This window comes from Sturnus vulgaris, chromosome 2, assembly GCF_052056855.1.
Source record: "Sturnus vulgaris isolate bStuVul1 chromosome 2, bStuVul1.hap1, whole genome shotgun sequence".
Lineage (NCBI taxonomy): Eukaryota > Metazoa > Chordata > Aves > Passeriformes > Sturnidae > Sturnus > Sturnus vulgaris.
In genome coordinates this window covers 89,412,561-89,439,566 of record NC_142244.1, presented here as the reverse complement: position 1 = coordinate 89,439,566, position 27,006 = coordinate 89,412,561, and the positions used below count along the sequence as shown (strand labels likewise).

The 27,006-nt window shown below is 41.3% G+C and overlaps 1 protein-coding gene across 3 annotated transcripts in view; it reads right to left on the bottom strand.

The window, feature by feature from the left end:
• Window positions 1-27,006, bottom strand: part of NPAS2 (neuronal PAS domain protein 2) — a 105,290-nt gene that overhangs the window by 51,628 nt on the left and 26,656 nt on the right. For all 3 annotated transcript variants that reach the window (XM_088160038.1, XM_088160039.1, XM_088160040.1), the window contains exon 2: window positions 2,168-2,221. In XM_088160038.1, coding sequence (XP_088016164.1) covers window positions 2,168-2,221 — 54 coding nt within the window. The remainder of the gene's footprint in view (window positions 1-2,167; window positions 2,222-27,006) is intronic.

Here is a 27,006-nt window from a genome sequence, read left to right as displayed (position 1 = left end):
TGGTTTTGGCTAGAATTTGGAATTCAACCGCATTGCAAAAAAAGTATTTTAAAATTATATACTATTAAAGCAAACTGAAAGAAGAGCAAATAGAGAAAAAAGTGTACAAAACACACCTTTTGTTTAGAATTAATAAATCTCTATAACTGAAATAAATCTCATCTAGCATCAAAGAACTGAAAATGAAACTATGGCTTCTGATCTCAGAATATCAGAAAACTTCACATAGGTCTTCAGTGCTCCCAGCTGTGGTGCCATCATATCCACATTTTACACTCAGGTTTTTGGAGTGAAATTGCAGAGTCAGAACAGGGTTTAATTTACCCAGGGTTCTTCCTGAAAGAAAAGTTCTGTATCTTGGCCAAATACTAAACACCTGGCACAGGGATGAGAGTGCAAGTGCCTCTGCTCAGGAGAGGATGGATCCTTTCTTCATGTCTGTGTAATACAGCCTGTACGTGCCTAATAAATTGCAGCAGATGTACATGGTGTGTATGTGTATCTCTACACACACCTAACCTGAGAAGCTCAGCTCCTGGCTTGAGTCCATCTCAAAAACTCAGATCCAGAAATTTTCAGTCTCACCTACTTTTAACAGAAAATAAAAGGAGAGAACAATTTCCCAGGCTTTTAAATCCCCTCTGGTGTTTCTCAGCCCTGAGGGACCCAGTCCTTACACCAAATAGAAGAAAAAAAAGTGTTTCCCTTGTGGTACAGGACAGGTGAGAGTCCTCAGTTTACAAGACATAGCAGCAGCAAAATATTCTTCAAATAGCTTCTCCCAAGTTTGAATCTCTCTGGAAGAAAACCTGTAGCTTTGAAATGAATCTGACCCATTTCAGTACAATGTATTAACTTTAGATTTCCATGAAGCATCTCATGATTTCAAACTCGATTTCAACTTTAGCTTTATTTCTAAAAAGCAAAATGAACTTAAATTACCATTTGAAGAAGCAGTTTCCTTTTTTAATTTTTAAAGTTATAACTTTTTTATGCACCCTGATAGAGGCCTGCCCCAGGGTACAAAAAAAAATTCCTCTGGGAACAAAAGGCATGAAAACCATACCAGATGGTGATGACAATCGTCGATAGTGAGGATACGTGTTATCCTATCTTTTCATATATGCATTCATTTAATGAATTTTTTCTTTACTAAATAATTAGCACACAAATATCTTGAAGATGATCAGGCCTTTAGCAGGTGAAGCAGCGCTGCAAGGTGGGCTCCTTCCTGCATCCTCCAAAAAGGAAGCAAAGGGGAACAGCTGAGCCTGGCTGCAGCCTGTGCTGACCTATATTGGTGAGACAAAGCTGCAGGGAGGAAAAGAAGCAGAGAAGGAATCAAAAGAGATGAAACTGGATCAACTGCTTGTGCCCAGACTGGAAAAACTCTCATTAGAGGGAACCAAGGGGAAAAATGTGGGCAACCTCTGGCTCTCTCTAAAGTAATTAAACTGCAGGCTGAGGCATTGATAACCTCGAATGCTTCCAAACTGCTTTTCTGCAGATGCTGGTCAGCTCTGACAGTTATTAAGAGTTTCATTGCCACAGGTCTTCTGCCTTGAAACACACCTTTTCTCTCCCAACAAAGGGTTCACAATGAATTCCCACCAACCAGGACTCAATGGAGTACAGACTGTATGTGAATATAGGTTTGTGCCAGTTTAAGGCTGACTTTTCGTGGTCTTTCTCTGCTCCAAAGGTAACTTCTGTGTGTTTTCATTGCTGTGAGATAGGCATTGATGAATAAATTAATAAATAACCATTCTAATAGGGGAAAAAAACCACACTTTTCTCTTTTTTTTTCTTTTGTAAAATGTATTTTAAGAAAAAACTCCACATTTTTGCACACTCTGGAAGCTCAGATGACGTATTACAGTGGCAGGAGGATGTTTTTGGTGCTTCAGTTCTGATGTTCTGCAGTAATGTGAAGAAAACGATCAATGCCTTGGCTTTTTTAACATTTTCCACAGGAAACAGTGCTAGGTTATTTTCTTCTTACAGTGAAGCCAGGAGTAGGAGTCTGTGAGATGGCATTTTTTCAAATTGTGTTTGACTGTATTTTACTCTCTTGCTCTTCAATTAATTGATTATGGATAAAACAGCTTCTGCAGGAACGAACAGTATCAAGCTCATCACAGAGAGTTATAAAAGAAAAGATACTCACCTCTTTGCCCTGTCTTTCTCATCTTCATCCATTAGATTGTCTAAGCAGTTTTTTCTGTTGAAGGAATGCAAGAACCATTATGAATTGTCATTTTGTTAGCTCTATTTGCAGGTTAATCCCACAGTCACTCTCTTTCAATTTAATAACAGTAATGATATCCAGGTTAGAAAAATGTCAGCAGTGCTCTATGCCACAGTCCTTGATTTTAGGAAATATCCACTGTGGGTAATGTTATTCTTGAGCATTATGCCAGCCTTAGGGTCTCTAGCCAGGGACCAAGACTCACAGGCACCACATGGTGGATCTGCACACTACAAAAGCAGACACTTGTTGGGGATTTTTTTGTGTGGAGGTCACTCTCTGCAAACCTGCAGGCTGGGTGAGCCTGGGGTCTGCTCAAGCTGAAAAGCATTTTTATTGCCCCCATGTTTCCCCCAAAGCCATCTTCAGAGCAAGAGCCAGCATCACTGATGCCTTTGACTTCTCAGGCTGCACTTCCTACTGGGAAGCTCTTCATCCTCCTCTGTGGATCTTGACCCAAAGCCAAAAGAGATGGTAGTAACTTTACTGAATTACACTTCAACGTGTCCTTATAAATCCCACTGCCTAAGCCACACTAAAAAACCCTCTTGCAGCCCAGTCAGACCACCTGCCCAGCCATGCTGACACCAGGCATGCCCATCGCTTTTTTTCCTAATCTTCACCAAAATGCTGTGACCTCAGCTTTGGAGTTCAATTGCTCCAGCAGTCTGAGCTGTAAGGAGAAAAGGGTAAATTGGCTAAATTAAGTACATTTGTGTAGGCAAGGCAAAGGGAAAAATACAAAAGCAGCCCAGCTGTTTCTGAGTGCCTCAGAAACACTTGTCACTAGCTCACTGCCCACCCTCCTTAGCTCTGTGACCTTATAAGAAAGTGACACTTGATCTGTAACCACTTCAGCCCAAGAAGGAAGCCCTGTGCAAATGCACCTCTCGTGGCATCTGGCACCCCTTTTGGATACAAAATCCATGTGCTGCTGCATCCCACACAAATATTTTCTGAAACAGCAGCACAATCCACTGGTTATTGTCAAAACCTCATTTGCAAAGCAGTGGGGTAATGACAGGCAATGATAGCACTCTTTTTCAACAATCAATGTTTCTCATTTAATGAGTCCTCAACATGTAAGACATGAATAAAATTGGAAGGGAGGAGGAAGGAAGTTAATTACTAGGCTTTATTTAAGCCCATGTTATTTTCCACATATGAGTCACACATAAATTTGCCTGTTTCAAGAATATTTTATGAAAAAAACAAAGTGAAAATGTAACTATAGTAAAAACAGTGCTTCTGTTACTAGTTCTCTTACAGCAATATTCTACCTGGACATTACTCAACAGTTAGCTAAGAACACAAAACCAGCCCTTAACTTTTTATCAAATGAGTTATGAGGAATTAGAGTAACTGGTCACTGATTAGAGGGCAAAGCTACCACTTAATGACACTCAGCTCTTTGATGAAGGATAAACAGGAAATATGAAGGCCAACGGACTAGTTTTTTTAGTCATAACTGGTGAATTTAAATTGCTGAACTCCATTATACAAAACAAAATAACAAATAGTACCATGTAATTTTAAAATGTTTTTTCAGATATTTGTTTTGACCTGCAAAACAGCCACAGTCAGCCATGGCTTTTGACTTGCAAGTCAGCCATATCATAATCCATATTTTGGACTAGGAAAATGTGGAAGCCCAGCAAAATTTTATTAGCCAGTATTTTACATATATTTTAGGTGTTTATTTGCTTAGTCCCATAATGAAACTTTTATCCCAATCACCGTGTTTCCAGATAATTCAGACTCAAATGTAGTGACAATATTCAGTATGTTTTGTTGTTATTTGCTCACTTATTGAAACCTATGCTATTCAAGAATACAGAGGGCATCGTTAAAATGGCAGGATTAGCATTTAGGATTTTGCAGTGTTTCTTTGCTAAACCTTTGCTCAAAATCATAGAATCATAGGATGTTAGGAGGTAGGGACCATAAAGATCATCTAGTCCCAAAGGTGAGAGGACACCTTGCATTAGACCAGGTTGCTCAAGGCCTTAGCCAACCTGGCCTTGAACACTACCAGGGTTGGGACATCCACAACCTCCCTGGACAACATGTTCCAGTGTCTCATCACCCACAGCACAGCACAAAATGTTCTGTTGCATGCACACTTGTATTCTGAATCTAGGGTATGACCATCAAAATGGGGCAGTAGCAGCAGCAGAAGTTGCTCTCCCTGAATCCCTAAAGGTCTTACAGAGGAACCCCTGTGAGGTTTCTTCTATTTGTAGCAGATTCCCAATAGAAAGCAGGAATATGTGGACAAGGGTGTTGAGTGGCTGTGAGGAAGAATGGAGGAGGATGAGACAATGAAAAGGGGCTTCCTACAGCTGTAGCCCCTAAACCATCAAGAAATTACACTGCCAGGAAGCCTCTACTCTTGAGAGAGAGAGCAACAGATCTAACTGGTCTGTTCTGCCAAGGATTTGGCTAGATCTGTAAAGCAATTCATGGCCAGCTTCCAGTAAACAAGGTTTCTCACTGACTGACATGAAATTCTGGACCTGCTGTGCTGCTGCTAGCGTGAGACAATATCTAATTGTCATTTTGCTTCTGTTTGCTCACATAGCAAAATCTCTAGAGCATCATAAGCATTGCTAACAGGGTTTGCTAGTACGTATGTACCATATGAAATTAAAACTATTCTCAATAAGATAGATACATCAGAGTATACAACTGCTGCAAGCTGGTGTTGCCATCTCTGTCCAGAGCCCCACCAGAGCCCTCTCCTTACACCTTCATGGAGAAACCCATGGCAAGGAGCTTAGGTATGTGCTTAATGCAACCTGTTTGCTTTATGTTATGCTACCAGCCCCTCAGCTGTGAAGGTCCCAGACTGCAAACTGTCTCTTGGTTTAGGAGAAAATTCTGACTCATTGCAATGATGGAGGCAGGCAGTAAATAAGGCTCTGTGCCACAGTTCCCCTGCAAAGAACTGACATAAAAAAGCTAGTGGCATAAGTATTTCTCAAAATGTGACGAATCCTTTCATGATAACAAAGGGAATTTGGAAACCTATAGGTAAGAACACCACATGATGTAACTCCTGCCAGCAGAATATTTAACAGTGACAGTTATATTTGGAACTTCATTAGTATCATCATTATCATCAAGGAGTGAAGACTATCATTCAAAAAGATGGGAACTACTTGGAACAAGGAAGAGAAAGCTCATGTACTCCCATCAGGGAGGTACTCAAACAAACATACGAAAGATGCATATCCACAAGTAGGGAAGAATGGCGTTTTGGAAACAAAAGACTGACTAAAACTGTTAACCATGTACCCCTGGCTTAGTTATCAGATGGAGAATTACAGCACAAACATCCCCCCCACATTCATTCATACAATGAATAGTTGCTTGGGAAAGAAGTAATTCAGGCAGAGTGCCAGCTCGCTCCAGGGACTCTCCAGAAGAAAGGTTGCACATGTTTATTTTGATACAGTCTATTCCCAGTGGACACAGAGCTTGCACTATAAAAAAATCATCTGGCACTGATCACCTTATCCTATGCTATAAACATATTTTTGATTGAGCTAAGCTACTACTTTTCTGGGCTGGTAAGGTTAGTTTCACTCTTTCCTGCACTACTGCTCATAAGGATATGCTGTAGACACTCAAATGTAGGTAATCAGTTGTTGATTTCCCCCCAAGTTGCCACAAGGCCAACTAATAGTTCTTACAAATCAGCCTGATATTTATCAAGAATTTTTAATCATATTCATTTAACTCAGCTGAATTAAATCAGAGATGCAAATTTCTTTCAGAGGTCCTGAGATGTGCCTGGGGGACCTTAATGAGAAATAAGAGTGTTTGTATTTCCCTGGCCCTTATGTTTGGCAGCTTGAGGAAAAGGCTCGAGGAGGCTTTTTCTCCTCTTCCCTCTCTAGCAAGGTGGGGTGTCTGCCTCCATCACCCCACAGGTCTGCCTGGGTATTCTACCCCTTGTCCTGTACAGGTATGGTCAGCCCTGGGGAGAGGGGTCCTCCCACCCACTGCAGACACACCTGAGCCTTACACCTCAGACTGACCCTCAGACCACTTGAGATGCTGGTACAGTACAAGCAATCCCAATTAAAGATGATGATATTGCACTTGGAGAACAATCCTCTCAAAGACAGGGGATGGGCAAGGCTTGTATGGAAAACTGGGATGCTGGGATGAAACACCTTGAACTATCTCTGACCTCTGGGCAGCCCTGCTCAACAATGGCATCTTTGTGAAGGAGGGAGGAACAGAGCAACAGTGGAGGGCAGACATGCTCCCATGCCTTCCAGACACATCACTCAGCCTCCAGGGCCCATCTCTGCTCAGCACTGCTCTTGTTCTGCCTCAACAAGGAGTTACTCTCCCATCCCCTCTCTGAAGAAGAGGACAAGGCTGTTAGCAAAGAGGTCAGTGTTACACAGGAAGCACACAGGTACGTTTGGTAGGGTTCAGGATTCAAAGGCAGATCCAGCCATGGCATCCTGTGCTTAGTGAATAGGATCCAATACATAGGAAGAAGGCACCAAAAGAGAGTAGAATCTCTAGGCATGATCCAGGGGCATAGTTTCTAGGCACCCACTGGCACAGGGGACAGTGTAGATTGGTCACTGTGCTGGCATTGCTGCCAGATCCCCCACCAGGGATGATGAACAAGGTTTGATGGGCACTGTGCTTGGTCAATGGCATCATCCCATGGGTGTTCCTCACCCTGGGGAGCACCACTGTGGCTAGGAATTCTACCTGCTTCCCCTCAGCTAAGCAGAGCTCTGAAATGAGTAACACTAACAAGTGAAGTATTTCCCTTCCAGGCCCTGCTGGAAGGCAAAGAGAAAGATCAGCAAAGGGGAAGCAGCAGGAAAGGTCACAGAATGACAAGCAAGAAGTGACCATTTGACCATTTTGAGCACCTTGTTCCAAGTTTCTGTAATATGGATGAAGCACTTGGATATCCCACCGGGAAGGGTACAGTGTGAACACACAGCAGAAGGATTTGTACAAACACAAATCAGAACAAATCAACAGATTCATAGACACATGAAACTGAACTGTACCATTCTATTCTCTTTTTTTTCAGATATAAACTGTTGCAAGAACATGCTGGAGTCCATAATTTAATATGACACATTCACAACCATAGCAATAAAAATTGATTTATCGAAATGTAAACAGACTAGCCTTTAGAAAACTTAAGACAGTAAAAATTCACTTTCCTGATGATACACATGGTTATTTGAGAAAGATATGTGGCTTTTTAGTGAGAGAATGGCAGTCTGGAGTCACCATGGGTCATGTTATGCTGAGATTGTTATGGGAATTACTGTTTTTAGGAGTAAAGGAAGAATCCAGAAGCATCATTAAGTGTCCAGCTTTGGAGTTTTTGCCTGACAGTGTGCAGTGAGGTCTTCCTGCATTCAGTAGGTTACTACATTTTGTTTACACTAGAGATATTTAGAAGCTTCAAAAAAAGAAAAGAGAACTTTCTGGGAAAATATTTGACTTCATGAAACTCATGGGCTGTGTCATGTTTCATACATATGTGTACAATGAGTCCTCAGATGGTAACAGGTTTAAAGCAAACAGACATTAAAAACAACCCACACGTGGACAGTAAAAATAATGGAATTTGACAGAAATTAATGCTCCTCTCTTCTGAACTGGGGATGACAGGAAGATGCTCATAGGTAATAGAACTGAGTATTAAGAGATTACGATGAACAGAAATAAAGGCTCAGAGCATATTCTGGTTTTATTCTTTACAGTATTTCTGTTTAGTGGGAAGGGCTATTGTTTTCCGTATGTCAGAAACCTTGCACCCATTGCCACAGCTTTTCCCCTCCACCCTGGTGCTGGCTGGATTTCGGGGTGTGCAGCCTGTGATCCCTCTGTAGATGCAGTGTGATTCACATCAGTTTAAGTCAGGAGTGAGACGGCCGACATCAGCAATGCCGTGCTGGAGGCTGGCCAGGGTGAGAGGCATCTTTTATCTCCAGCTTGTGAGCAATGTGCAAAGTTTTGTGCAGTGTTTGGATCTCAGAGGAAGATCAGTACATACATGCTCATTATCCTCCTCACTGCTATTATTACTACTGAATGACTAAAGCCATTCAGACTTTAGTGAACAGGCTGTGAATCCCCATGTTCAACCACTGCTCTGCTCTCCCTTCGCACGGCTGGAAACAGAAAGGCAAACAAATTAAACTAACATTAATCAGCAAAGACTGCCATCTGTATAACTCAGAGCACTTCTCCACGTGCCCGTCCCCTTCCAGCAATGCTAAACAGGATTAGCCTTCCGTGGGCGGATGGGGAAAGTAGGTCAGTTTGGTAACATCGCTGCGTGTGATGAACGGAGGAGGATGTGACTGCAGTGGTCTGCTGGCAGCCCTCTCACCTTCTGTATGAGCCAGGAGATGAAGCACCTGGGCTTGTCATGGGGCACATGAGACAGCTCATACCCTGCATGGTGACACCTGACATTTGTAGGATCAGGGATTTGGCAGAGCCTGGCTGATGCATTGGAGTTAGGGGGTGCATTTCAACGAGGAAACTGAGGCACAGGGCAGCTAAATGCTTACTTACTACAAGGTTGTGTACAGCCAAATATTCATCAAAGCTTACAGATCAGCCAAAGTGGCAAGGAATGGTAAATCACCTGGCAGGGGTATTGTCTTTCTATATTGACTTGATTGGGTATGTAGGGATGGTGGCAGGAAAGCCAAAGCTCACCTCCAGTGACGTCTGCAGGGCATGACAAGGGCAACAAGAAAAGCTTCTGCAGCTACATCAGTTGTAAAAGGTTGAACAGTGAAAGTGCAGAACTGCTGCAGTACTGGAGGTGTGTGAGGGGGTGAATTAATGACAGCCAAACAGGTAGGGCTGATGTCTGCTTTGAGGCAGCCTTCACCTGCAACATTTCCTAGCATCCATGCTGGAGGCAGGAGCAAGGAGGAGCAGAAGCACCAGCAACAGGTGTGAATCAACTCAGGAAGCTTGAGGAAGCCTGGGGAAGTTCACTGTGCAAGTTGATAGGGACTGACTATTTGCCTCATTGGGTGCTAGGAGACTTGCTGGTGGTCCTTTGCTAGGCTGATCTCTCATTTTGAGAGGTTTTGGAGGTGGGGGAGGTCCCTGATGTTTGGAAACAGGCAAATGCTGGCCTTCAAGAAAGGGCAAAAGGGTGATCCAATGAGCAACAGACCAGTCAGCCTCACTTTAGCCCCTGGGAAATCATGGAGCGAGTCCTGTTGGAGCATAAGGCTGGGCACATGGAGAAGAAGGTGTCAAAAACAGCCAGTGTGGATTTACCAAGAATAACCCAATTGCCTGTATGATGAAATGACAGGATCTGTGGATGGGTAGACAGCAGTGGATGTCATTAATGCTGGCTTTGTGCTCAAAGGCAGGGCTTGTCATGGGGGAGACTGAGAGGCTGAAGGAAAGTACAGACAAGAAACCTCATGAAATTCAGTGGGGACAGCTGTCAAGTCCTGCACCTGAGAATGAGGAGCCTTGAACTCTGATACAGGCCGGGGATGGACTGATCAGAGAGCAGCTCAGCAGGAAAGGCCAGGAGGAGCTCTCTGGAAGGCAGCAGGCAGCATGCTGTACATGAACCAGTGATGTGCCTTGGTGACAAGGATGGTGAACAGGACCCTGGGCTGCATGGACAGGAACAGTGCCTGATCAAGGGAAGGGTTTCTGTCCCTTCATTCTGCACCTGTTATACCACATTTAGGGTAATGTGACTGCTCTGGGGCTTCCTAGGACAGAAAAGATAGATTAACAGCAGGAGGGTCAGTAGTGTCACCAGTGATGGAGCCAGGAGCCCTAGACTCATGAGAAGGGTCTGAGATAGCCAGGCTGGCTTAGTCAGGACAAGAGATGGCTTTGGGGGCACCTAAGAGTCCTCTCATTGCCTACAAGGGGTCAACGAAGAACCAGTGCTGGACTCCTCACGGTGGTGCAGGATGGGAGAGTGAGAAATAACAGGCGTAAGTTTAAAGAAGAGAGAAGGAGCTTTTCTCCATGAGGACAGCCAGACCACGGAGAAGACTGCCTGGAGAGGCTGTGCCATCCCCATCCCTGCTGGCATTCAAGACCTAACTGGGCAAACTCTGAGCAGCCTGATCTGACCTCAGAGCTGGCCCTGCTTTGAGCAGGAGGTTGGACTGGAAACCTCCTCAGGTTTCAACCTGAATTCAGTTTCAACCCGAATTGACCAGTCATTCTGGGTCTACTGAGCTGGCTACATATCCTAAGCAAATCAGTCTCCTTGAATTAGTTCTTATATAATATATGTTCTTGAGATATATTTTACTATGCTTTTGGTCTCTGTATTAGAAATAGCTTGTGCACTGTCTCCCCTACATTGACATCACTCCTGCTTTATGAACAGATACACATCTTGGCATTGTATGTCTGTAGGTCAGGTGTTCGTTATGCCACTTCTACATATTAATTTTTTTAAAAATTCATTTTATGATAGAATTAGCAAAACAAAACAAAAAATAAATAAAGGAAGAAAGAGGCCTCTCAGGAGAATGGCCCTTGCCTGTAAAACCTGTTTTTCTTCTCTCTCTACTTCTCATGTTCTTAATCGGTTTTAGATATTTATAAAACTTTAATCCTCATAGTATCAGAAGTCCTGAATGTACAAAGACTTCACAATGTGCTTAACTTTATACTGCTGTAAGAAGGCCCTCATGTATGTGTATCCTTGCAAGATCTAGGTCAAAATGTGGAGGTAAAACTGCATTGATTATTTTGCAATTATTGGCTCTGGAACCTTCCCTTGAAAAGGGTCTCAGTTATAAAGTATTCTTAGTTGTAAGAATCTGTTTATGTTCTTCTGCAAATATTTAAATAAGTAGAATAATATAGCATTCGACCTATGATTTGCTGATGGTCAAATGCTCAGCTGAGACAGGCAAAATATGCATGTATAATACTATAAAGATTTATTTGTCAAAAATGCAAGGGTTTTTATTTTGTTTGACATGAACTACCTGGGAAACACCAATGCAAGCAGAAAATTAGTCTTTTTCAATGGGACTGTTATCAGTCATTCTCTTCGTTTTCTGGCAGCAATAGTCTTGACAAGATCATTTTAACCCTTTCCATATGATTAAACAGGCTATGCTGGCACTGGAATGTAAAGCAAGATGTCCAGGAGCTGACATAGTTTGGTCTCACTCCTTCTACTTCTTTGATTAAGTGTTTATGGATGGCTCTCAAATAACCAAAATGCTCTTCTTTTAAAGGGCTCTGGTCCAGGAGTAATTTTGCTAACAGAAAACCTTGTTCTAGAAAGAAATTCTGAATTTTTGACAGTGTTATTCAATGAATTGTCAGAATTTACACCAGCTGTGATCATTCCCTCCATACATAAGATGCTGAAATAACAGACTACATGTTTCTGTGAAAATTTCATCAGGAAAGCAGAAACTAAACATGAAGCCAAATTTTCTTTGAGTTTTAGGCACCTATCCTGATGTGGCATCTCTCTCTTCATTAAACAGGACCTAGGGTGAAGGGCTGTCCTCTCTCAGTGTCCTTGCCCTCTCCCTGCCTATGTGGGGTTTGTTTGCTTCTTTAAACCAGCAAGAATTGGAGGGCCCAGATCCAAGGAGCAGACTGGGACTTGAGCCAGGCAGTGAGTGCTCTCCTTGTCCTCCCCATCCTCATGGGCATGGCAGCACTGTGACACCCATGGGTGCTCAGCTGCCCTGCCACCGATGGGGCTGGAGGTGGGAGGCATGTCCCAGCAGAGATCCTGCAAGGTAACTTCCCTGCCCCATGCAAGAGACAAAACTGTAGCCTAGATCTGCTGGTGACAGGAAAAAAAAATCCCTATACAATATTACAGAAATAAATGCAGATATCAACACCAATAATCCCATCACTTTTGTGTTAACAGCTTGATAACACATCTGCTTATAACTCACACACTGCACTAAATTTTCTGCTCTATAGTAACTATCATATCCCTGTCAGCAGAACTAAATATTTAATCATCTGGGTAGATGAATCATGAAAAGCTGTTTGGGGGACATATTTTTAAATGGACAATTTGTTGTCATTTAATTTTGAGAACTTGCTTTCTCTTTCTTTTCAGAAGGGACCCTGGAAGCCTGTGACCATACAGATTATTGCTCTGTACTGCTTGCTGTCTCTCTTGCAGGTAATGTAACCTAAGAGTTTTAAGGTCATTTCTGACCAGAGTAAGGCAGGAGGTTTCAGGGTTTGCCTGGGCATCACTAAGCCTAAAAACAGCAAGGATAGAGACACTCAACCTGCTGGATTGCATGACACTTAGGGGAGTAATGTTCTCTAGCTGCAGTCTCCCAGATTTCTGTCTGAGTCCATAAAGCTGCCAAGAGTTCAGCTATAGCATCAGATCAAGGCTGCACCTGTATTTTGTGTAATCTCGAACATTTATGCCCTTGAGTCCCTCCTGTCCCAGACTGAGCCACACTGCAGCTATGTGCAAAGTACTGCTCTTCTCAGACCCTTCATGCTACCAGTGCTTCCCATCTCTACAAAGATAAAGTTTCTCTGGCATGATGTAAAATTCAAATCAGGTTTTACAAAATGAATCTCTAAGGAAAAAGGATAATTATTAAAGAACTTCATTAGTGCTTTGAAATCTTAATTATGATAATTATATTTTTGTAGCTAATATAACTGAACTCCTGCTTTTAAATTCCATTAACAAGCATTTTAATCCCTCTCCTACTGGGCCAACAAAACCTTAACGCTGAACTTTATATTTACACAGGCCACTATTTTTAATAAAAATGATGCACTGTTTACTGAGGGTTTCCATACCCTTTTATCTGCACTTCGAAGGTGCACCTTCTCCCAAGACACAAGAAATTAAGAAAAGCAAAGATGGATTCAGCAGCTTGGACTCGATTTCCCTTCTTGGAAACAAGAGGGCACAGTCCCTGAGCCAGGACAGCAGCGGACTGTGGATAGTGGCTGCCAACAGGAAAGTCAGTGACACCACTGCTCCACTGAAAGGACAGCAAGTTTTTTCCTAAACAGCCCAAGGGTTGAGTTTCATCTGCTCTGAGTCCTCATGTGGACTTCAACAAGAGCACATGCACCTCCCAGGTAGGCAGAGGATGTGATCCACTGTGTGAAACAGAGGTTTCATGTGCCAGGTGGAGACAGCAAGAAGTTGCATAGGACGACTTTGCCATGCTGGAATAGTCCCATGGGTAAGCAGGATATCGAAGGATGGCAGGAGCCACGCTGCAGTGGCCAACAGTAACTGATGGCCAGGGGAAAAGGTGGCAGCTGGGGGAAAAGGTCAAAAGAAATCTCAATTAAAAAAGAAATTTCTGAGTACACAAACTACTAGTGCTGTGTGTGACCAGGAAAAGGCTCTTCCTCCTTACTGGAAATCCTGAAAAGTGCCAGCAAGTGACACTTTTCAGTGACAGTATTTTCTGAGTAAAGTTTATAAGCCTTGATAGAGTGGAATTTGCTGCTGTGTCCTGTTACGACCCACCTACCACCACTCAGGTGCAATGGCCTAGTGGATTTTTTTTATGAGCCTGTTTGCAGACAAATATTTTACAGTTATCTAACAGAGAGAAAAAAAAATTATCAAAGAGGAAAGAGCATACAAATTCAGATATCTCAATAAAGAAATTTAAACAATAAAGCATATATTGAATATCATCTGCCCATTAATCTCTGGAGTAAATTCAGAAAACTAATTAAAAGCTTCTACACAGATAAATGATAAGCTTCTTTATTCAATGAGCTCAACATATGAACAGCGGTTTGTGTTGATATCATCATTATTAGCAATTGCATTAAAGGAAATGATTTTTGCTATGCTACTGGGAATGCAGTGATTTGAAAAACAAAATGTTATGAGATGAAAATTCAAATCTTTACGTTACCAAGCATGTAGTATTTCCTGGTTTTTTTTATTCTTAGTTAATGGTAACTCTTATGGGCCAGCACGATAAAAAATAAGATGTGGAGAAACAACCCCAAAGCCAGTACAAAAACAGGAAAAAATCTCTGCATAATCGTTCTCCAGTGGAAGGCAGCTTTAAGGGCCGATATTGCCTTCCCACATGGGAAATTCTCTAATTTGTCAGTGCTTCTGCACCTTGTGTCCCTTTTTCTGCTATTGGCTTCAGCATTCTCAGGGGATTTGGTCTTGAATTTTAGAGGGAGGTTTTTGTCTCTTCAACCGTAATTGATAGATGTTCTATTTTTGTGGTGCAACGCTGCTGTGTTACATGATGTGTGTGGCAGTGCTGCATGGGGAGCTTGCAAGGCAGTTAGAATTGCTCTCTCTTGGTCCTCTGGGAATAAACCCCATCCCAACCATCCCTTTATATATTTGTGACTTGAAAAAGGGGATTCTGAAGAACACAAGTTTACAGCTTAAGCTGTGTGTTCAATTTAAGTGCAGAGCCTGAAATAATTAATATCAATATACAGTCAGTTCGGAATCTGATTATTTAGAATCAATTAAAACTGATCTGGTTCCAGAATTCAGATATCCTCTTAAGGATCCTACACAAGGAAATAACTTGAAAAACTCTGTATTTTATCCATAGTGCATTCCAGTGAACCAGCACTGATTAGCATAAAAACAGCTTTAAACTGATGAAATGTGGGAACAAGAGAGAGCTATAACTGGTTTTGTTTATATTTTTTATTCATATACCAAAATCTTCCTACTTCATATTTTACATTAAGCTCTCCCTATTGACCAAAATGAAGCAGAGATTTTAAGAAGTCTCAGGCTAATGTCCTCTTGAACACAGGCTAAATGAAGGATACAGTCCACAGAGTGTAAAGTGCACTTAGATTTTAGTTTATTCACTCAACTGCGGCAGTTCAGAAACAGAGAAGTCATTAAAAGCCCCACAGCAAAAGATCAAATTATGCCTCTGCCAGATATTAACTTTGAAAAGGAATAGAGACAGTCAGAAAACCACAGTGAAATACTGATGTGCTGATTCACCTCACACTTATGTACTGCATGATTTAGAACTGCAAAATAATCTCTGTTCTGTGCCAAATGATATTGGGAGAAAAGCATCTTTTGGCTCTGATGGGTGCTGCATTCCACTCATAATGTGCGTTTTACCTTTTCTCTTGCAAGAAAATTTGCCGTCAGAATCTCAAGTTGACTTGCAATTTTATTTGCCATCTGTATCAAATATTCATATAGGCACACTGTGTGTCCATGTCCCAAAGGGCATCAGTTGTTTCACCCTGTTTCCTATCTTTCATAATTACCAGGGAAAAAGGTAGGAGGGAGTAAAACCTGACAGAATTCTAGACCTCAACTCATGCTGTATCCCATTTTATTTATGTAGAATGCCAAGCCATTACTGGAGCACCACATATGAAAAAACAGGACTTCAACCCTCAATGCACCATGGATTTTGCAGATAACCTAAAAAAATTGGATTAAATATCCGGCAGAAAATAAGGTACTTTACATCCCATCTATTCTGTAGCCAGTACTACTACTGCAGGTCTTGAAACATTATCTGATCTGGCTGTAGAGATGCAGTTCAGCATCAATGCAGCTCACCGTAGGTCTGCTGGTTTTACATATTTACCCAGTGTCATCAAAAACAGCTTGTGTAGGGCAGCTCAGTTTGGGGGAGAGCAGGGAGAGAGAGAAAGAGGAAAGAAAAAGAAGCAGCTGGCAGGGAGCTGAGATTGGGGTTGGGTCCTCTGGCTCACAGTCTTGTGAGCAGCTGGGAGAGGTAAACTGCAGGGCTGTGAGTTGAGATGAGGAGAAAAGGGACAGTCCCATGTCCCGTTTCTAAAATCCACACAGAAAGAGAGATCCCAAAGGCAGTTTTGGGGACCCTAGGAAAAACGCTGTTGTCAATGGATGGATTGGGAAGTTTATTTGCAAAAATGCTATTGCTCCTCCTTGTTGGGTAGGTTTAAAGTAGTCTCAAGGGCAGCTATTGAAACTGTAGCAACTTTAGTGTCTGTGAAGATATCAATTCATAGAAACTGTGCCAAAGGTAGAATAAAATTTGATGTCACAGCACTTCACTTCAAAAAACTTGTACTTCATCCTACTATCCTGCCACACTATTTCAGGGGTATTCGGGTCTGGGGATCTTTTGCTTTTAAACAGAAAAATCTTAGTTCTCCGTAGGTGTTTTTTTCCCTCCTCAGCCTCCCTCGTTTAGATACTTCAAAAGGCAAGATCCTGAGAAAGCTTTTCTGCTGGTTCCTATTGTTTTCTATTTCAAGTGAAAGAAGTACATAATGTTAAATCTGAACACCAAGACTCTGTGAATGTGTAAACTTCAGAACTCTAAATCTTTCAGCCTGTGCCAATGTAAACCACCTAAAGAGCAAAGAATTAAGTACACTTTATCCTCTCTGACCATGATTGAACATGTTCCAGTCCTAAAATCTGCTGCAGGGAGTCTCTCAAATCCCCCAAAGCAAAGTAGGGCTTTTTCAAACAAGCAGGAGAAAAAGAGGGACATCCTCATCCAAATCTCAGCCCCAGCCCTTTTGCTCTCTTCTTTGAAAATTATCACCCTGCTGTTTCAAAGCACCTACCTCTCAAGGACATGGGGCAGAAAAAAGTAAAACCTACCTTCCCTAAGTTAAATGCTCCATATTACCAAAATTAATGGAAAAATTGCCCAGAAAATTCAGTAAGCACGTTCACAGCACACACTGACGTCTGTCTATGTCACCCACCCTTTAACATGCTGCTCCATTAATGTGTAACTGCCCTGTTTTGTTTTGGTTTTTTTTAACAGCTATCTTGGTCCAGATTCTGGAAGCTGATAGATGCATATTTTGGGAACCCAGTTAAGCAGCAAGACCTTCACCCTGTCCTGCTTCCCCAGCTGCCTGTGGTGCTCCAGACTCTCTTCTCTCAAGAATAACAACTGTGGGGACCATGGCACTGGCCGATCTCCCCCCTGCCCAAGCACACACCACCCCCACTCCCCTCCCTTGCACTGGATCCAGTGCCTGACTCAGAGGTTCTGCTGGTGTGCTGGTGCTGGATATCTGGGAACACGTGAGTGCCTGATGTATGCATTGGCCACGAGAAACAGGCATCCAGCTGCCACTGCTTGGGTATCCAAAAGGGTTTAAGCTATTGTTAGTCATGGGAAGCTCGAACAGAAATGCATTAGAAGGCTCTCTTTACTTAGATTTACTCTTCTCTCTTTATCACTCGGAAATATTTTACAGGAAAGAACCACAACAGAGTTGCAGCTGTGCTTCAGTTAGTCCACTGTCTTGTTCTAAGCTATTTTAGAACTGACATTTTCCTGAGAAATAATGAGGAGTCTTAAACTATACTTCACTGCATACTGTGTGAAGCACGCAGTAAATTTCTAGGCAGCTAAAGAGCAAGGAGTGAAATGCGAGAGAATATTTTTCCTGATATATTTTCTCTTTCTTCATGGAAATGTTGATGTGAAGGATAGTAATACTATCCTAGTAATAACTGCTGCTGAATTCTGACCCACATGGCTATAAAGATGCATTACTCACATCAGTCCAGGAGACAATTCTCTCAATCTTGCTTCCTCTGCAAATGCAGTTATCTTGCTCTGGCACTTTGCAAAATCCTCTAAATTACTATTAAATTAAATACTTTTAATTTGTGAAGGATTTCAGCTGAACTCATATTTCTGTGCCATTAATTTTCAAGTATCTTACTGACTCTGGAAAAAAACATTAATAAATCAAACTAAACAAACTTCCACCTTCCCCCTGAACTGGAAATCATGCACTGAGTGGGCTCAGGGCAACGTTTTCCAACACCTGGTTTTAAGCTAATGATGGCAGTATATTTAGCCATCTTAATAATATGTGGATAGATTTTCAGTTTTCTTCTGTGATTTGAGACAATTCCCCTTTTGCAATATTAAGGCTGATTAATTTCTTTGTTTGTTTTCAGAAACAATAATTACACTGGTTGACTTTTAGATAAAATATGATTTTCAGGGAATCCTCACACACAGTGGAGCTCTGGGAAAATACACGTTACAAGTAGTGATAAATCTGGAATTGAAGGATGTGCAGATGCTTGGGAAGGTAGTTAGTCCAATGGGTAAATATAGATCTAAGTGCTGATCTCTTGACATCCACAACTGAAAATATGGACCTTGATATGCAGTGCTGGTCTTTAGTATGCCTTCACACAACAAAAAGGTCTGCAGGGGTTCAACATAGGTAAGTCACAGCCCAAAACAGTCTAAGGAGGACTGTAGTAGCAGAGCAGGCAGGTGAGATATTTCAGAAGCTGACAGCACTACCGGGGCACCCTTACTATCCCCTCAAAACAGTGTTAAAGAGTGAAAAAAACGAAAGTGTTATTTTCCAGACTAGTCAACAAAAGTAGATGTTCCCATTTCATCAGTGCTCCATCCTTCATTTGCCAAACTCAACACAAATCTTGGCAAAGGAAGGTATTTCATGAAGTTGTATGGACTGAGTTAATGTATTAATCTTCACAGTGACACAGATTATTAGAAACTCAATGATATGTGGAATGTTTTATGATGTGCTTTCATGCTGATAAATAGCTAATCACCATGTATTTGTGACAACAGAGCATTACAGAGAGCAGTGATATGTGTTCTGAAAAACACCATTGGTCCTTTTACGCCCTCTGCATAATGCCCTATCATCTACAGCACTTAACTTTGCAGTCTTGCTTTCAAAACCACACAAAAAACATCATTATGAGAATCCTAACATTTGTCAAAGCCTCCCTTCTCATCTTTTGTGCCGTTGTTTTTTTCAGTAAAAGTGCATTACATGCCATTTGACAGCTGGTAATTGTATGTGTATTGAATTAAAGCATTGATTTTAATTTTCAAAGTCAATCTCACTCTCTTTTAGCTGAATGAATTATTTTGTTCTTGAGAGAAAACATTGGTACTGGACTTCAGATACAGGATCAGAGCTTAGGCAGCCCATCCTCAGGAGTATTTTCTGCTGCTCTTTTGCTGAAATATAGAAAGGTTCTAACTTGCCCATTACCCAGAAAAAAAAAGAAAAGATAATAAATCTCTGAACAGCTAGCACTGCTCCTAAATTCACAGCTAGCTTTCAACTATTTTGTGTTGGCTGCTAGGATGATTTTCGATTGTACAGATAAGCAATAGCAGACTGGGCAAAGCTGGGTAAGAAACCTTGAAAGAAAATCCAGGTGCTGCAAGGAATTGCATTGACTATCATGGATTGCAATATATCTTTGGGTCAGTGGTGAAGTACATTAAGAAGGCTCCCTGGGAAACAGACGTTTTCTGACCCTCTTCTCCTGTACTATCCCTTTCACAAATGCAGACACTTTGCCTTCTCTAGTCTACTCCTGAAGAACTAAACTGCAGATAGAAGCAGCCACTGTCATGTGGAAACCACAGGAAGGGAAAAAAACCCAACACTACACATCAGAAAGAAGATCACAGGTTGTCATCCCAAAAGGATGTTCAAATAAAGACTGAAGCTTTGTGCCATGTGTCAGAAGACAGGCTGCTTCTTCTTCTGTCTCTCAAACCCTAAATACCAAAAATCAAGTTTTTGACCTGGTTGCTCTTAACGTGCATTCAAAGACATCCGCTGTTTCCTTATCCCTAAACTATTAAACCTATTAGCTTGGGCTCAGTCTGGATTTTGCCCCTCTCTGTGGTGCATGAACCTGCCCTCCTGAGTGCTCACAGCCCTGGTGAGAACAGCCTCTTTCTGCAGCCATCCCCATCCAGGCGTAGTACGGGGGAAATATCATTTCCCTACTGGCACCCTCCAGCACATCAGCTGGGACACAGAAATGAGGCCAGTATCTGTTCCTATGTCGAGAAACAACAGTAAGACCTTTGAAATGTGTGGAGTTAAAGCTCTGTAAAGCTGACCTGGAGTTGTGATCTAGCACTACACACAGAGTCACTGAAACGGAGCTAGAATGACCAAGCACAGCAGCTGCTTCTTTTATGAAGAGGTTTCCTGCTAACTGGAATTGTGGTTTGGGTGAGGATCTGCCCGCTCAGCACAGTTCTAATCATGCAGCATGCTCTACATATGACAGAGATGGAATTTGGCTGAAGGTTTTTTTTGTCATGCTGACTGTCATATTTGTCGCATGGTAGGCTGAACAAAGAAGACCTCTGCTGTTTAAGAATTTATTTTAATATTGTGCCTTGATTCCTCCACACCTTAAGATTCTTCAGACGTGCTATAGCTTTCTTTTATTTCTTTATCCAGCATTTCAGCCCTTCCAAACAGGCATTATAACAAAATGCAGCATAAGGACTTCATTAATTCAAATTTACCACTAACCTTCCTCCCCCTAAAACACTCAGAAAGATGCAGCTTATGTCCCATCTCATGCATTTTTGCAGTTCTGCGAGTTTATGTGACAGAAAATGCAAGTCCATTCTGGTTAGTGTGTATCTTTTTTGCCCTAAGACCTGTGGGGTTTTTTGCAGCCGTGCATTAAAGTGGATTTTCTCTGAGGCATAATAAAAATATCACAGTAAAGACATACATCATCTTTTCGATGCCATGTTACGTGATGACATTTTTCATGGTACACTTAGTTTGCTTTTGTCCAAAGCAATTGAAAGTGTGAATGTGCACTGACCTGCTCCAAAGCAATCCTATTAGCCACCAAAAACACAGAAGATCACATACATCAATTTGAATCTGTGCAGCACAGCATTTATTATTTCTGCAATAAGCTGTAGAGAAAATAAAGTGTTATTTCATTCATGTCTAGCTACCCTATTGCCATGGCATTACTTAACATAAATAAAAATAGAGATATATATGCAAAGGACTTTTCTTCATCTGGCCCTGATGTCTGTATTACCACCCACTGTCTGTTTTTTTGTCTTATTTGACTCAAACTCTCTACAGCCTTTACAAGTGGAGTATCCTCACTTCTTCCTACTGCTTCCAGGCTTAGACTAGCTCCCATTTTCACTGCTTCCATTTCAATGTTGTAAAGGGAGATACTGCTTCAGGTGCTTGATGCATGCTTGCAGATATTTGGCTATCTGCTTTTCTACAAGGAAAGGGATCAACTGATACCATATCTTTATATTATACCAGAATTTGGTAATCTGACACAAATTAGAGACACAGCTGTAATAAAGGATTTTCTGAGAAGTGGGTGCTCCTTGTAATGCAAAGGTGAACCTTACAGAAAAGCCTACAATTATTATTACACTAGAAATAATAGGGTGACAGCAGATCTTCACACAGCATGGAAAAAATCACGAAAATTACTAACCTCTATCCAAGGACAATCACGAGGAATTTGGGGAATTAGCACCCTCTTCAAGGAAAACGTCACTGGCTGCCCTGGGATGAAGTGGATTTTACATATGGTTCTTTTGTCACAGAGATTACACAAGCTTCCCAGCCTTGCCTTTGCAAAAATATTAAAAGATTTTAAATGGGCTTTATTCTACAGAGACAGAGTCCCAAATGCTGTTACACAAATAAAGTGATGAATGGGATGCCTATATATCATTTATTTCCTCTTGGAATTGGTGACCTTCCATCAGTCAGTAGTCTCCTTCACAGTCCCTCACTTGTGAATTATAAGTTAATCAAGAGTACAATGGAAACAATGCATCCATGGCCTGCTTGCTTGCATTCATTTCTCTCCTCAGGGTGGATTACAGATGTTAAAGTTGTAATGAGCTTTCTTTTAGTCCAGTTTTGACCTCAATTCTGACTTTGCCAGAAAAAAAATCTCATGTGAGTTCATGCAAGATGCATTTGTAAAATACACTGGGATCTGGAAATGAGTGTTGTGAAGCTGGAGTAGTCTAAAAAAGAATATCTCCTTAACTGCTCTATTTTAGGGTAGTGGGTTATGTGGAAAATAATTTAAACAGGGAACGCTATTTCGCAAGTATCAGTGCAGAGGAATGAGTATTTTAGCATACTGCCTCATTTTACACAGCCTGAGCTGAGTCTGGGGAACTTCCCCTTAAAGGGGATGCAGTATCTCCACTGGAAGTATTTATTTTCAAAACACAGAGATGCACAATAGCTGTGAATGGAATATGAGGAAAAAAATATTCCCTTACAGTTGATAATACTAGTGGTAACAATGAAGGTATTATTCTCATTATAAAGAAGAGTTGATCTGAAAGGTAAAAAGAGGTGGTAATTAATTTCCTTTAATAGTCACACTGGGATCTCCTGTAGTGTGCAGTCTGATGTTAATAATATATTTTCCCCCCTATAATTAATGTTCATGTTCTATTCCTGGGGGACTCTTCTCCACTACCCTCAGCATTGTCATTACTTAAGCATGCACAAGCAACTTGAGCACTTTGGTGGCCGCAACAGCTAATCCAAGCACTGCATCCCTTGCCTATATCTTCTTTCCCGTCACATGGGTGGCAAATGCCATCACTAGAACATGCAACCTCAGGAGAGCTGAGAAATTATGAGGTATTTTGTCCCACTGTGGAGGAATGTGCAGTTTTAAAGAAAATGGCAAGACAACAGAGAGGGAAAGAGTGAGCCCTCTTATCTGCCTTGCTTTCTGAGGCTTGTGATTCTCAGCTGCAGATGTTGCACCTACGTGCCAGCACAAGGCTGGGGCACAGCAGGGTAAGCAAGGAAGCCCTTGGATTTCAGAGCAGCCTGTGGCTCTCATGCCAGCCACCAAGGGCACGGGAAGAGAATGAAGCCAGGGCAGAAGCAGCATGGCCTGGGTTACTTCTGGATGTCAGCCTCTAGTGTAAATGAAAGCTGTGCTGTGCACCAGAGACCAAGGAACATTTGACTTACTCTAAAATACTCTGATTAAGCCGAGTTTGATGCTCCTTAGCTACTGCGGACATGACTCTTCTCAGAAATCAACAAATCCGAGAGATACTTGTGCTTAACAGAAAGAGCATGAGAATAAAAACCTCAAGAAGGAATAGGAGACTAAGTGCTTTAACATTCTACCACTTCCTTCCTCCTCCCCCAGATTTTATACTTGTTTAATTTAGGGTTCCTGCAGGACAAAAGTGCCACAGAAACAATTATTTTCCCTTTACGACTAAATTTCCTTTGGCCTGCTATGCAATGTGGATGTGTACTCATCACACTTTAGAAGATTAGGGAGAATGACTCTCAACAGACAAGTTAGAAGAGAGGGAACACAACAGAAAGCTCAAACACAGAACCATTTTGTTTTCATAGGATAGCAGTGATATACACCTAGGAGCCTATAGTATTGCATTAAGCTAACTCAAGTCATGCAAATGCAAATATCTTTTGGTTTGTTGTTTTTAAAAATATGGTGTCTTGAGCAATTGGGCAAAAAGTTTCAACACTAAAATGTTTCCGGAGTGCTTCATTTCCCTCTTCCTTATCCACCACAGCTGCCACCACTGCCCAGTACAAACAAGCATTCCTACACCAGCATGTCCAGCTGTTCTCATGCACACAAGCAGGTTGGCCTTTGTTCCAATAGAGGAACTTTCCCTCTGGCATTTACTCATTTCCTAAAATGAGGACACTTATGTCACAGCACACACATCTATGACACCACTTTCAGGCTGGGAAATGAGCTTGTATGACTGGTGGTCTGCATCTTTGTTTGAATGTGTGCTCTTTGAATTGCAAAAGCTTTTCCTGGAGCAGCAGAGAAAGCTAAAGAAACCCTGAGAATCACTTTCTTCATCTCCTCTCTCTGACCTTTCCTACCCTCATTTTATGGTTCTTGGCACAAGGAAGAGTAAACAAGTGAAAGACAGAAGCAACACCATGTTCACAAACTCTCCTCCCTAATTTCACACTTACTTTACACCTGCATCCTGAGTCAAGGATATCTCACCGAATTCTGCTAAAACTGTACTCTACCCTGAGATTTAAATATTCTGGAAATGGCTGTAAATATAAAATGTAACAGATTTTGCCCTTTTTTTTCCTGTTTAGGGGAAAAATGAAATATCAGCAGTTTCACTTTAGAACTAATTTCTACTTAATTCTTTAAGAATAAAATCTCTATTATGCCAAATTTTGTTAGCACATATTGACTACTGCCAGATGCAGATCAAAGAAAAAGGAAAAAATCCTGGCTTGTGAATGCCACCAAAAATGCCCAATACTAAAGACAGAGATGTTATGCACACAATGTACTTACTGACATCTCCTCCTAGTTGAAAAATCTATAAAGCAGTAAAATGACTAATTAAATAACAAGAAAGGTGGAAATGGAGGGTGCCGCTATCACTGAGCCATTAACAAGAAGGTTCCATAAGACTCAGAGATGGGAAGCAAGGCTATAATTATTATTATTATTATTATTAAGGCTATAATGCCCAAAGCCACACAGCACAAACCCATATTCCAAGAAGAAATGTTTGGAAAATAAACATCACATGCGTAACATAGCTAACATAGAATAGTGACTTCATAGTAGTGTAACTGGAAATATTTCATTGTATGGAAAGTACTTTGAAGGGTGACATTTCAGCACATAAACACTGCATTTTCCTTCTTATTCTGAAAAATATTTTTCTCAAATACATTCAATTCAAGCTTTTTCCAAGCTTTCCAAGCTTGCATTTCCTACTTTGCATTAAAGACAGTGGGGTGGAGGATGTGGAGGGAAGAGGAGGAAGGAATAGAAAGTAGAGATGAATTTTTTAATTGAAGATTTCAGTAATTGTTTCTAGATCCTCACACATGTAGGCCTTGCACATTAAAACAAAAGTGAGTGAAAAATATTATTAATGAAATCTAAATTAAGGAGAAGACTGACAAACAGGTGATATTGTCTAAAAAATACTTTGTATATCCTTTAAAGAAATCTTTGGGACACTGCTTTCATGAAAAACTGGAATACATCTTGTCTTTAATGAAACAATTCAGATTTTCTGATTTTTTCAGTAAAAAGTAAAAACATTTGGGAAGATACTTAAATATTCCAGAATTTCTTATTAGATGTGTCTCATTTGCACGTAAGTCGTAAGCTACTTGCAGGCAGTGTCCACCAGAGTAAAAACTCTGAAATTACCTGTTGCTTCTTCCCCCATGCTGGGTAATCATCACCTTGAAACTCTGATCCAGAAGGTGACCTGGGTAAACATGAACTGCCCATGCAAGTTCTGTCAGACCAGTAGGGGATAGTAGTTCATGCCTTTCAATTAGAAAGCTTTCATTGGCCTTCTCCCCCAAAAAGGCAGGAGACACTGAGGTGCCAACAGATCCACAGTTTCCAGTAACAGAGCCAAGTAAAGCCACGTAGTGGTGGTGCTTCACATCTGACCTTTCTGGTGGGACTGGAGACCTGTGGGTGCTTGATCCCTGCCTTCAGCCAACAGTATGGTCCTGCTGGCTGAAAGCAGCACTGCTGCTCTGAATACTGCTCTTAAACAAACCAAGAAAAAGAATACATTTACATTAGCACTTACATTGAGAATCCAACCTTCTCTAGAAGAAGGGATATCACAGTGCTATTTAAAACACATTGTGGCAGCTTGGTGTGCGTAGCAATGTTATTCTCTCATCCACAGGGAAACTCACGTCTAGAGATGCACACACTGTCTTAGCAAAGGTTTGTTTCTAATTAGGGAGTAACTGAAGTCCTTTTTAACACCTACATTGCATGGATTTAATATACTAATGTGTAAACCTGTCTCAAATGTCTAATCCTAAAAATGTTTTACTTTCTTTTCAGTACTCTTAAGTAGTTAGTTCTGCTAATTTAACTCCATCAGGCTGAAAGGCATTAAATGAAATGTCTAGAAGGAATTAATTTAGGTACTTATCAAAGACCAGTAATATCAATTTCCACTGGTAAGTAAAATGAATATGTGTGAACTGGAATCAGATACATTGATTCTACTCTATCGTGAAAATATAGCTTGGAGATAAATAGTACTATGATTATTTGCCCAGGAAAATGTCCATCATCCTAATGGAACTGCTCTCATGACCTTGACTAAACTACTGCACTCCAGCTTTCTCAAAAGCAGTGCCAAAATACCAACAATGGCATGACGTACATGTCTGGTTTTTGAGGTGTCCATTTTACAATGAGGCTTTGAGAAAAGCAGTCTTTATCCACAAGCATTTCTTAACTTGTATGTGCAATTACTGCTGTATTTGTGCATAAAGAAGACTAGACAATAACACAGGACACTGTTCAGGGTCTGTGCCTGGGCTATAGTTAAAAGGCAAACTAAAATGCACCTTGCACTGGCATTTTCAAAGGAAAAGTTTGATATCATAAACAAAGCTCATTTCTGCTGCTGAGTGCTTCCCAAAGCATCGTTCTGCCTTAGGGGTTCATGGCTCAAAGACAGCACAGGCTGTTCCACATGGCCACTAATACAAGTTTAGGAATGGCATCAGCTGGTGTCTGGCTTTGGAAAAGCTAGAGATGAATATTTCTGGCTGGCTCCTCCAGACTGAAAGGCTGTGATTCAATCTAGGTTGGTATTCATGACTTCTGGAGACCTGAGTTTCCTCAAGTCTCTTAATACTCTGGCTGGAGCTGAGACTGGGGCTAAGACTTGATGGGGATGAAAAGCAGATGCTATTGCTGAGAAGACCAAAGCTTATCAAGCTCAAAAGAGCACAAATACAGTAAAACATGATCAGCTGTAGGGCTGAGTGGGAATAACGTGCTTTAGGTTATGTTAGTCTGGGGTTTAATGCTTGGTGTAGAACGAGAGTTTGGACTCTAAGAACTGAATTAATTAGTGGATCTCAGGGGGCTTAAGTGATGATCCAGCTGAAAACAACAGCAAAAC